Genomic DNA, 11,819 nt, shown 5'->3' on the forward strand with positions numbered 1-11,819 from the left:
ATGACAAGTTGAGCATGATGAAGTCAGGTCAGTTAGCCCATTGTAGCATCATCAGGAATCTATCAACAATGGTTTCCATCGAAAACCGTGTGGAGGTCAACCTGAAATAGCTACTTTGCTAGCAATGGGTTTATCCAGCCCAAATTACTGGCAATCTCTTCAATGTTAACGAACAAATTGGCTTTTATAACAAAGGAAGTCTCAAGTTTCTTGCCAGTTCTCAATTGAATCTATAAACTGAAATGGCATAGGGAAAAAATAGTACAAAAATTTTCACAAATGACTAAAATGTTTTTATTTGATCATCTAGTCTTATCTATCCGGCTCCTTACGGACCAGGCGGATCCGGCGTGGTGTAGTGTAGTAGACTCAGTCGGACCCTCTATTATCTATCCGGCTCGTTACGGACCAGTCGGACTTGGCGTGGCGTAGTGTAGTAAACTCAGTCGGACTCTCTATTATCTATCCGGCTCGTTACGGACCAGACGGACCCGGCATGGTGTAGTGTAGTAGACTCAGTTGGACCCTCTATTATCTATCCGGCTCGTTACGGACCAGACGGACCCGGCATGGTGTAGTGTAGTAGACTCAGTCGAACCCTCTATTACATATCCGGCTCGTTACGGACCAGTCGGACTTGGCGTGGCGTAGTGTAGTAGACTCAGTTAGGCCGTCTATTATCTATCCGGCATACAGCGTGACGTAGTAGACTCAGAGTGGACGTCCATCGCGGCGCAGGCGCGGCACGTCTCTGAGGGAGAGTCGGTGCACGCGCAGGATATGCGACTTCCGCTTCCAGCTGTCGGAGAAGCTGCGAGAGCAGCCCGGGCACAAGTACGGCCGCTCGTGTGTGTGAGTACGCCCGTGCCGAGCCTGCAGATCACGTATATACAATCCATACAGCCTCGGTGGTCTAGCAGTTTAGCACACCGCCTTACTTACGATGGTCGCGGGTTCGATTCTTTTCTCAGCATCGTCATTGTTATGTGTGATGTACATGATGTAGTTATCTTACTAATATTATAATTGAAAAAGTTTGTGAGTATGGATGTTTGTTACTCTTTCACGCAAAAACTACTGAACGGATTTTGTTGAAACTTTACAGTAACATAGCTTATACATCAGAATAGCACATAGACTATAATTTAAAAAGATATTATGTAAATTGGGCGATATATAACGATAAGTGCGATGCATTTAAGAGCTACGCTCTTGTCGGTGGAGCTCTTGCCACTTTCCGCGATCTTCCATCATGCTCTTTAATTCTTGATACGACACGACTCCCATTTTGTCCCCAATTTGTTTGATGTAGCTATTCCTTGGTCTTCCCCTCCCCCTCTTTCCTTCTATTTTCCCCTCAATAATAATTTTCATGAAATCATCGTGCCGTATCAAGTGCCCTAACATTTTTCCTCGTCTATTTTCTATGGTGTTCAATATTTTATAATATACTGTTATTAATTACTCTCATATTAAGCCTTTAATTACCACCATAGTTAGCTGCTCTAGCGCTCTACACACAGTCCCAAACAAAGACCATGACGTTACCAGGGAACCATCAACTTATTTGTAAAATTCATAAAACAATGAAATGCTCACCAGAGAGCTAGCATCGAAGAATCCCTTAGCGCAGTAGGTGCATACGTGCGATGGTTGTCCAGTATGTCGTCGCTGGTGGCGCCGCAGGTTCGATGCGGCGGCCGCGCGGAAACCACACTCGCCGCATGAGAACGGCTTCTCGCCGGTGTGCTTCCGCATATGCACTTTCAGGTTACCCGCTAAAAATAATGATACAACTATTATCACCAGGTTTTTCCTTTTAATGGTGCACAAAATGGCGATATAGTGTAAGATCCAACTAATTATGATGACGACTTAGAGAAGGGACATCCCAAGCGCCCGTGACTTGTGACACGGGTGTAGGTTTAAAAGGCCCTTTTCGAATGCATTAACACTCACCTTCACTACTTGCAGCTTCGTCTCCAATACAATCGACTTTAGTTTCCGAAATACAACCGGCACGTTCTGTGCTTGTCGACTGAATGCAGTGGCTTGTTCAACGAAAGAGAATTATTCAACTACCGACCTCCGTATTTATAGACCGAAGTCAGTGTAGTAGGGAGAGAAGCGGGGTAACGGTTATCTATGACAAACAATTTAGTTCGGCCTATAGATACTAGATGGCGCTATTTCCAATATTTGTAATAACCTTTACATTGGGTACTTCATTAGTACTAATCACAAACTACCTTCTTTTAATATCTTTTTAAAATATCAGATTTTTCTACATAATTGATGTGAACTATAACACTTGTAATAATAATAATTTATTTATATGTGATCTATTATATACTGTAAACGCACACATTTATTATCATCATTTACTTGCAGTATATGCAAGTAAATGATGATAAGCTTAAGTTAATACTTATTCAGGGGGGTAGCTACCGTCGTATCTGCCGTATCTACTATACGGGCCCTCGGGCCACGGGGGCTCCCATCGTGCGTAAGCAAAAATTAACTTCCCAAATTTTTTTTTATTTCACAAATGACTTAAGTCAAAATAACTATTTTTTCCCGCATCAGCTATAAATGATTTAATAAATCAGTTTGTCGAAAAAATGGCAAGGAGCATGTATATATAATTTGAATTGGTTGTAAAAATTTTGGAATAACTGACAGAAAGATCATTATGTTAGGGTTCACATCGATATTGTCGACAAATCAAAAAGAAAAAAGAAAGGTAGTTTCATTATTACTCGGTATCGTTAAACTAGTTGCATATAACCCCCACTCATATCTTCTCTGTATAAAAGGGAGGGTTTGTCGCGACATTCGGTCTTTGAGCACAGGATGTGCTGGTTGAATTTTAAATGCTAAAGTGAAATTGTCCAGAGCTATTTATTTATTAAATACACAACTAACTGTAAATCAGTAGTAGTGATTAGAGTAGAGCAGTCCCTACAAGCATGTGAGTAGATTGTTAGCCATTCCTGCCATAAAAAGAATCATCAGAGACATCATCCAACATGGATTCTTAATAAGCAAGTATACTTACCCTGAGTGAAACTCCAACCGCAGAAGCAACACAAATACTGTTTCTGCTCCTCATGTACTTTCATATGACACTTTAGTATGCTTTTAATTTTGAATCTGTAAAGTAAATCATTAGAATAAAGATAAGATAAAGAAGCCATTACAATTTTTTTAAGTAAATCATTAATTTATTTATTTTTATTCATACTCTTTATTGCCTCAAATATAGAAAATAAATAATAAAATAGTAAATACTAATAACACATGTGGACATATCACACAGCGCCATCTAGTCCCACGGTAAGCAAAACTAGAGAACTGATATAGATAAATACTTACGTTTTAAACACACAATATGATTTAATACCAGTTTTATGTATGTATATGTATGACAATAATAATATCTATATAAATAAGTCTGCTCTGATGGTATATATGATAAAATAACCCTGAATAATGTTTAGATTATATATATTTAAGTTTGTTATTGTCAATTTTTATGTTTACGTTGTTAATTGTAGTTTAAAACTTAATATGCTATCATTGTCGTTGATCTCACATTGTATTTTACTGATAAAGGCTATAACAGAATAGCAGAGAGGGTGGACTCACTGCCCACTGCTATTCATGAGTATGATTGTTTGTATCGGTCTGGGTGTTTTCTATGTATAATATGTTTGTATTTACGAAAAAAAAAATCTATGTATTTGTATCAGCTATCTAGTACCCGTAACACAAGCTTTAGATAGCTTAACTTGGGACTAGATGGCGCTGTGCGAATTATCCTGAGATTATTATACCTCATGTTGCACTTGTCGCAACTATACGGTCGTGCGTCAGCGTGGGCCCTCGCATGCGCCACTAGCTGCTTCCGTCTCTTGAACCGTTTCCCGCAAGTGGGTACTGCGCATTCGAACTGCCGCTCTTCTGAATGTGTGGTCTCGTGGTACGACAGCTGAGATCGTTTAGTAAACGCTGTAATAGAAATGTATTAAATTATTATACTAGATGGCCCGCGCAACTTCGTCTGCATCACACATACTCTATATGTATTACGATATTTCTCCCAATTATCTCCTTAAATTATAGCCCATGTATTATTCTGAAGTATGCTATATTACTGTAGTTTCATCAAAATCCGTTCAGTGATTTTTGCGTGGAAGGGTAACAAACATCCATACTTACAAACTTTCAGGTCTATAATATTATTTTATTTTATTTTTTTATTTATTACTCTTTATTGCACCATAATAACAAAAAAAAACATATATACAAACGAAAACAATATTTAGATTATGGGTACAAAAGGCGGTCTTATCGCTTATGCGATCTCTTGCAGACAACCTTTGGGTAGAGGAGAAAAGACAGAAGGTGGTGGATGGCGCATGATGGAGTAGAAACATTAATAATATTAATATATAAAATAATACATATCATAAACATATACATTCTACATAATATATAAATACCTAACTTATAAAATAAATATACAATAATATAATACAAATATATACGAGTATAGGTACACAGCAACATATATGCAATTATGAAGGCGACAATTTAGTAATAAGAAAGAAAGGACAGCAGAAAGAATATTTACTGAGAGAGATAGTGCGATTTCACAGCGTTCTTGAAAATGGTTAATGATTGCGCACTCCGTATGGAGGATGGTAGTGAGTTCCACACGCACGGCGCGCACAGAGAATGAGTTAGTGTAGAAAGAAGAAGTATGGGAATGGTATTAATAAGATTATATATTCTTTACTGCACTTTTAAATAGCCTAGTAAACTTAATTATATACAAAGTGAGCAAAGGTGTCCACCTTTGCTCTTTTATCTATAAAAGAGATCTCTACCAGTCAACCCAACAGTGAGGCATAGCTATTAGTGAGTGGGTAACACTAGTGCAACTAGCAATATAACATTGAAATGTCAAAAATTTGAAAATTATTATTTAAAATTCAACAAATTAAATAATATTTCTTAAGGGTCAGCAGTGTGCACGTGACAACCCTGGTGTTTCAGGCGTTTATAGACTATGGTAACTGGTTACCATCAGATGGGTATATTTGTTGACATCGTGGTAGAACGAAAAAATATCCTAAGGACTAACATGTATAGAAAATTGGCTACCTGGTAGAAATCACTATTTTATTTATTTATTTAATTAACATAATATAAACTTACAGCTAATTGCCAACACGTTTATATTTTAAAACTATTTATACTACTTAAAATTATACGATGATAAATATATTCTTATTTTAGTAATTATGGAAGGCATATATATAAGGCTGCCTCTATATGGTAATTCTGATTTTTTTAAATAATAATAATAATAATACTTTATTTGCCAAATGTAGGTAAACAATAAAGTGTATTTGGTATACATATTAATTTATGTAATTTTTCTTCTGTGCGATACGATAAAGAGTTTTTAATTAATTCTTTTAAGAATCACTCTATCTATTTCTAATAATTTCAGTTTTAAAAATTGTCGCATAGTCTTCTTTTTTTTTAATATGTATAGACATTAAAATAGAATTATGTGATAATGTAAGGTACTCACTTTTAGGGCACTGAGTACAGGCATATTTATTCCCTGTGTGCTCATTCTCCATGTGCTTAGCAAACCATACTTTGGACATAAACTCCTTTCTGCACACTGGACACACATTTTTCTTAGTTTCCCCTACATTCTCCATTTCTTTCACATTCATACTCTTTTCATTTTCTATGGTATTTACATTAGTATCTTCTACAACTTCTTTTCTCTTAGCTTCCTCAACATTCTCTATTTCTTTCACATTTATACTGTTTTCATTATCAATTGTTTTTATATTAGTATCATTTTCTTCTGTTTTATTACAGTTACTAAAGTTCTCTTCCTGATTGTCTATGTTATCAAAGAAGGCCTGTTCATCAAAATTGTCAATGGTATTCAATTTGTAGTCGGATAACTCAAGTTCACCAGTATTGTCTGTGGTAGTATTAACAATATTCTTATTGTGACTCTCTGGTTTTACAATGACACTGGTGGGTCGAGATACAACATTTTTTAATGTGACATTAACTTTTTGAGCTTCCATTATGTAGGTGCATGAGGATTCTATTTTGATAATGCAGTCGTAACAAAATTGTCTCGGCAGCTTGTCTTCATCTGTAACCTGTAATAACACATTATTATATAGTATAAAACAAAGTCGCGGTCGCTGTCTGTCTGTCCCTATGTATGCTTAAATCTTTAAAACTATGCAACGGATTTTGAAACTTTGAAGTTTTTATATTCATTGATTTTATATTATGTCAGTTTACACCTTGTAATATTAGAAATTCCAAAGGTAGTGGCAATTAATGTCTCTGGAAGGTTACAAATATGAAGAAGTTTAAACATAGACTAGGCTGTACGGTCCAAGGCTCTTTGCCTGTTCCATCATTAAAAATGAGATGGACGAATATGGAAAAAAAAAATGTCTCTGGAAAAGAATAGATACATTTATATTTGATGTTTCATACTAGAGAACCATAGAACTATTAAAATATTCAAATTAAGAATGTGGTACTCATATTGATGTCTTATACTAAACTACCAGAAAACCACAGAACTACTGAAAGATTCAAATTAAGAATTCGGTACTCAGATCTATCATGTTCTAATTTAATACAGATTACTTTGAATTAATTTCTGTATTTATTTAGTGTTTCCCTTCAGAAACTTCAGGTAAGAGATTTTTCAAGATAAATTATTGCAGTATTATAAGTACCTTAATATTAGTACAGAAAGTGAACATTTCGATCGCTGTAGGGTCAAAATTATCTCTCTCCCAAGATGCGACTTCCTTCATACAACTGCGGCATAAGTTTGATACGTCCATTATTATATATAGTTTGAATTAAATATAATTATAATATTTTTGTATAAGAGAATTTATAAATAAAATGATTTATTGAAGTACGTAGGATATAAACACTGTGTTTATGTAGAAAAGTTCACGCAGGTTTAAGTTTAAAGAGTGGAGTTTATGACTTGACTGTAAATATAACATTGTATCATAAAATAATTATTATATCGCATAGGACGGAACCCAGTGAAATTTTGTTTTATAAAATTTAAATTAAGAATAACAACTAATAATTTGAAAAAATATTGCACTACTGACTGATCACTGAACTGACGTCAATATAATTGACGCTGACTGACGTAATTTCGTTTAGTTACTACAAAATATGAAGTAATGTATTGTGAAACACAAAACAATTAAAAAACGCAAGAAAAAATTGTCTTCACGTACGGCGTACTACTTTTTATGTTAGGTTAATATATAAGTTTATTTCAATTGAATTACTAAGAGGTTTAATCCCCGTAAAAAGTGTATCCCCTGGAGTTGATGCCGCGGCAAAGAGATTCGTCCCTAAGCGAACTTTTCTCCGGGAACACCAGAGGGGTGCGATTAACCAGTGTGTGTGTAATGTAGTGTCATTACTACATCAGTGTGTATAACATCCTCTAAAAAAGAAGCCAAATATTAGGACAAGATTCATCATATATTAATTGTAACTAACTGACCCCGGAAAAGTGTAGCCTATTTTTCTGGCAGATATAAGTGCTCATTGTATACTGATTTATGGTTTATTTTCATAATTTTCCAATGATCATAAAAAGATATTTGTTTTTAATAGAAAAAATATTGCTATCAGTATAAAGTGGAAATAAGGTCGCGCATTATTTTCTCATACAGTAATATTGGCTTTAAAGAAATAAATTTAAATAACAAAGTTTATTGTACAATAATATCAATTACAGCCGTAGCAATGCAGTTTCTACATAATTTACATAACGACTTTTTGGGGCGCCATCTTGGATTCAGCAAGGAAACTTCGCAACTCCTCGATTCCTTCGCCAGTCAGAGGTGAAGCTTCGAGTAACTTCGGTGCATTCTTGAGTTCAGTTCTGAGCCTTGCATACTGCAGCATGAGCAGTGCTTCGTTACGCATCTGTCTATATGCGGCGTCCATTTTACTCAGCACTAGCATAAACTGTAATTAGTACATACTTCCATATTAATGTGTACAATATAATATAGTTAATATTCTCTTGTCTGTAGTAATACTAATTAATACTATTTTTACGACAATGTGTCTGTTTAGATCGGCTGATTAAATAACTGAATTAATTTCCAAAAAACAGCAATAATCATAACATTAATACTAGATTTAAAGATAAACTTGCTGTCCCCAAGTCAAGTAAATAGGTCTTTTATGGAAATAGGTATAAAAATTTACAATAAGATACCAAAGGGTATATTGGAATTACCCTTAAATAAATTCAAAACATCTCTTAAATCATATTTACTGAGCAAAGTCTATTACTCACTAAACGATTACTTGAATGACGAGCGTGCATGGCAATAGTTGTTCATGTACGGGATTTTCATTTAATGTTAGACATAGACACCTACATAAATACCAAAACAATGTAAATAAACTAGCTTTTAGAAAAAAAGTAATTCAATTGAGTTTATTGCCAGTTCTTCTCAATTGGATCTATATACCGAACTGGACGGTAGGGAATAAAATAAAAATTATAATGTAAAAACTTGACGTTCATAAGCGGCTAAAATATCCTACATGAATAAATTATTTTTGAATTTGAATTTAATGTAAATGAAATTTGACGTAAAGATAGATCGTATACGGAGACAGCCAGGCTTTTATTAAATAAAAACCTGGAAGGATTTTAATATCATTAAACTTTTTAAGTACAAATCCAATTTTTTTTTATATAAATTGCACTTTTATACTTGGAAACGTACGCTGTGACAAAATTATAGCAATGCGAAGACATTAGCCTCTTCTGTACATCTCTAATGTCTACCAAATGTCAAAATAAAAATTGGCGGGAAATGTAATGTCTGTTTAAGTTTTTCATTTAAATAAATCCAGTTTGTAATAATTAAAATATGCAATATAAAATGTTTAAAAGTACTTAGTAATAATTTAAAAAAAACAATGTACTTTTTTAGTTAATAACTGAAGTAGTTATGTATAATAGTTATAAATAATGATACATGCGTACGGTAGTGTAATCTAAACAGTAATTACTTTTCAATATATACATTTGTCTTATGATTTACAAGTGATTAAGCATTGCAATAAATAATAAATCATTTTCGTGCGTGAGTGAAGTTCACCTTGGCGGTTTTTAGGCGAGGTTCAGCGAGTAGAGTATAGAGTAGCACGGCGGCCGCAGATATTTGACAGAGGTTTGAAGTATCTACTACATATATGATCTGTAATTGATATAAAAAAGTTAACAATGCTAACAGCCAGGTGAAACAGAAATATCTATTGAATTAATGGAATACTCCGAATACTAGAAATATTATTTCTACTATCTATGTTTGGCTTTTGGAAAATATAGCATTGTGTTAAGTCCGCCAAATACTACTTACTACCTTTTATATTGTGTGCATTGAAGTTAAATAAATAAATAATATTTGTATATTACTTTATACAAATACCATATTTTTTTATTGAGGGTTTGGACCATTGTCAGGTGCTAAGACCTGTATAGATCTATTGTGCTCGGCCTCATTCAAAATTCGCAACCTAGACCCGTCAGGGACAAGAATTGAAGGATATTCTTAGGAGCGATGGTTTTTATCTCCTCAGGATATAGTGTAAACTTTCCAAAGGAGATATTTCGTTTATTCATGAGTGGGCTACAACCACATAGGATGTGTAGTGGCATTTCCTCTTCAGCGTGGCAAAATCTGCAGATTTTTGTTGATCACAGCCCTGAGTATTGTATGCATTGAAACTGAATAAGTTAGTAAAATTTTGTATTTCTTTTAGTATTATAAATGCGAAAGTATTTAAGTACGGATGTTTGTTACTCTTTCACGCAAAAACTACTGAACGGATTTTGATTAAACTTTACAGTAATATAGCATAATACATAGGTTATATTTTTTTTAACTTTAACGCGGTTAAAACAGCTGGCACAACTAGTTACCATATATAAGTTCTATACCGAAAAAAGTTTTTTTTTGTGTTTTATATGTCATTTTGTTGGCCTTCCATCACTTGTCTCTGTGTTCTCTAGTTTGTGACTTGTTCGCTTTATTGCCGTTTACGATATCCTCTAAACTAAAGGAGTTATAATTGTACTGTGGAAAGATTAATTAATTATATTAATGACTTACTTTATTGACTCCGTCTAAGTAATTACTCCACAGTGGCGCCATCTCGCCACCCACTTCCCTCACAGTCAACATCTGTTTCTTGCCGTGTTTGTTCAAGTAATATATATCATAAATATTTGTGCCTATTGTAGATACAGGACTGTACGTATTGTCTATGCCTTCCGCGTCTTGTAGTTTCTTTAATAGCGTCGTTTTACCTGATCCTTTGGGTCCCAGGCAAAGGACACTTATTTTCTTCTCTTGGTCATCCATGGCAGATGTATGAAACAATTTCTACGTAATTAGATTGGACGCAAATGTACACGAACCATTTATAATACCTTTTTAAAGTTACAAACAATTGTTTTATCAATATTACCGTGTAACTAAGATGTTATACATTTATAGTTATTAGTTCTTCTACTCAATAAGAGATGGCGCCACTACAATGTTAATTTACCTAATTCGTCGTGCAAGGTTAGTACCATAGTAATGAAATATGAATCCATGATTTAATGTTTCACAATGTATTTTTAAATACATTAGAAATGATTAATTTGTACAACGCCATTTTTAACAGCTACATAATAAATTGTGGCTGAATCAGATTTATGAATCATGGTTATGAATTGGCCGCCAAGCTGTAATAGCTTTATTGTATTTTCACACATAGTATAGTTATAAATATACAGTTTCATATGCGTGTGATACGTACTGCGATTCCCGCACTTCGGTCTTCCATAGATCTAGTCCCATATGGATAATCAACAACTTGGTGATGTAAGTGGATCCTAAGTTTCTTTAATGATAATGGATTTTTTTATTGTGAATGATAGTTAATGTGACCAGACGTCCCGTAATGAACGGGACAGTCCCTTTTTATAATTACGAGTCCCGGTGTCCCCGCAACGGACTCTGGGACGCAAAATTGTCCCGTTTTCGGTAACGGTGCGAAATTTTGGGTAGACGAGCCGGTTGTTAGTTGTTGGTAATTAAGGTGAGTATAAAAAAAATGTGCCAAGAGTGTCATTTTTACTTAAATACTTCTTAAAAAGTCAAATTTGTTCCTCCGATAACAAAACATTTTATTTTTATCGGATAAATATAAACTATCTATGAATAAATAAAATGTTTAATTATATTTATCGGATATATTTCTTAATTGATAACTTTTTTTGAATAGATAATTTTAAAAAAGAGTTTTTTTCATTGGCTGTCTGTTAATTGTGTCCCGTTTTGAGTCGAAGAATAAATGGTCACATTAATGATAGTGTAATGGTGCACCCACCTGCGCTAACGGTTTACGCTGGCGGGGCACCAATGGAGGATGATAAGATGAACATGAGGTCAGGTTAGTTAGCCCATCGTGGTAAATTCGCCATGAATTTATCACGGTGGTTTCCAGGGGGAACCGCGTGGAGGTCAACCTGATATAATGATAATGGATTGTTAGGACTGTTCTGGACTAGGGTGGCGGCAGACATGGAAAGAGCTGGAGGAGGCCTATGATGGGACCGTTCTGGAGTAGGTTTGCGGAAAACTGAGTTCAATGAGAAGATCAGAGAGCTGGAGGGTAAAGGGACACCGAGTTACAGGACA

At 34.6% G+C, this 11,819-nt stretch overlaps 2 protein-coding genes across 3 annotated transcripts; both read right to left on the reverse strand.

The window, feature by feature from the left end:
* Positions 1-679: 679 nt before the first annotated feature.
* On the reverse strand, positions 680-6,969 carry LOC131846167 (zinc finger protein 771-like). Of its 2 annotated transcripts, none has more exons than XM_059195406.1 (6): positions 6,801-6,969; positions 5,606-6,203; positions 3,837-4,011; positions 3,059-3,153; positions 1,600-1,778; positions 680-873 (listed from the first exon to the last, which is right to left on the reverse strand). In XM_059195406.1, exons 1-6 carry the CDS (start codon positions 6,909-6,911, stop codon positions 712-714), a joined length of 1,320 nt encoding a protein of 439 aa, XP_059051389.1. In that variant the 5' UTR covers positions 6,912-6,969; the 3' UTR covers positions 680-711. The 2 variants fall into 2 exon arrangements, with proteins under 2 accessions (XP_059051389.1, XP_059051391.1); XM_059195408.1 differs by lacking the exon at positions 680-873 and adding an exon at positions 1,960-2,051 and having other exon boundaries at positions 1,673-1,778.
* An 897-nt stretch (positions 6,970-7,866) lies between these two features.
* LOC131846176 (ADP-ribosylation factor-like protein 16) lies at positions 7,867-10,493 on the reverse strand. The gene is made up of 3 exons (XM_059195416.1): positions 10,242-10,493; positions 9,228-9,326; positions 7,867-8,073 (listed from the first exon to the last, which is right to left on the reverse strand). The coding sequence occupies exons 1-3, from the start codon at positions 10,491-10,493 to the stop codon at positions 7,867-7,869; spliced, it is 558 nt and encodes a 185-aa protein (XP_059051399.1).
* Positions 10,494-11,819: the final 1,326 nt, after the last annotated feature.

This window comes from Achroia grisella, unplaced genomic scaffold (genome assembly GCF_030625045.1).
Source record: "Achroia grisella isolate CSIRO2021 unplaced genomic scaffold, CSIRO_AGI_Agris_v1 utg503, whole genome shotgun sequence".
Taxonomy (NCBI): Eukaryota; Metazoa; Arthropoda; class Insecta; order Lepidoptera; family Pyralidae; genus Achroia; species Achroia grisella.

What these genes read in the sequence shown, in the direction of transcription:
- LOC131846167 (XM_059195406.1), bottom strand. Translation starts at nt 6,911, where the DNA reads ATGGACGTATCAAACTTATGCCGCAGTTGTATGAAGGAAGTCGCATCT. An exon ending in CTGTACTCAGTGCCCTAAAA is followed by an intron (nt 4,012 to 5,605) that starts GTGAGTACCTTA and finishes TTTCTATTACAG; the next exon opens with CGTTTACTAAACGATCTCAG. An exon ending in TCTTCGATGCTAGCTCTCTG is followed by an intron (nt 874 to 1,599) that starts GTGAGCATTTCA and finishes CGTGATCTGCAG; the next exon opens with GCTCGGCACGGGCGTACTCA.
- LOC131846176 (XM_059195416.1), bottom strand. Translation starts at nt 10,493, where the DNA reads ATGGATGACCAAGAGAAGAAAATAAGTGTCCTTTGCCTGGGACCCAAA. An exon ending in ACTTAGACGGAGTCAATAAA is followed by an intron (nt 9,327 to 10,241) that starts GTAAGTCATTAA and finishes TATCAATTACAG; the next exon opens with ATCATATATGTAGTAGATAC. An exon ending in CTCGCCTAAAAACCGCCAAG is followed by an intron (nt 8,074 to 9,227) that starts GTGAACTTCACT and finishes TACTAATTACAG; the next exon opens with TTTATGCTAGTGCTGAGTAA.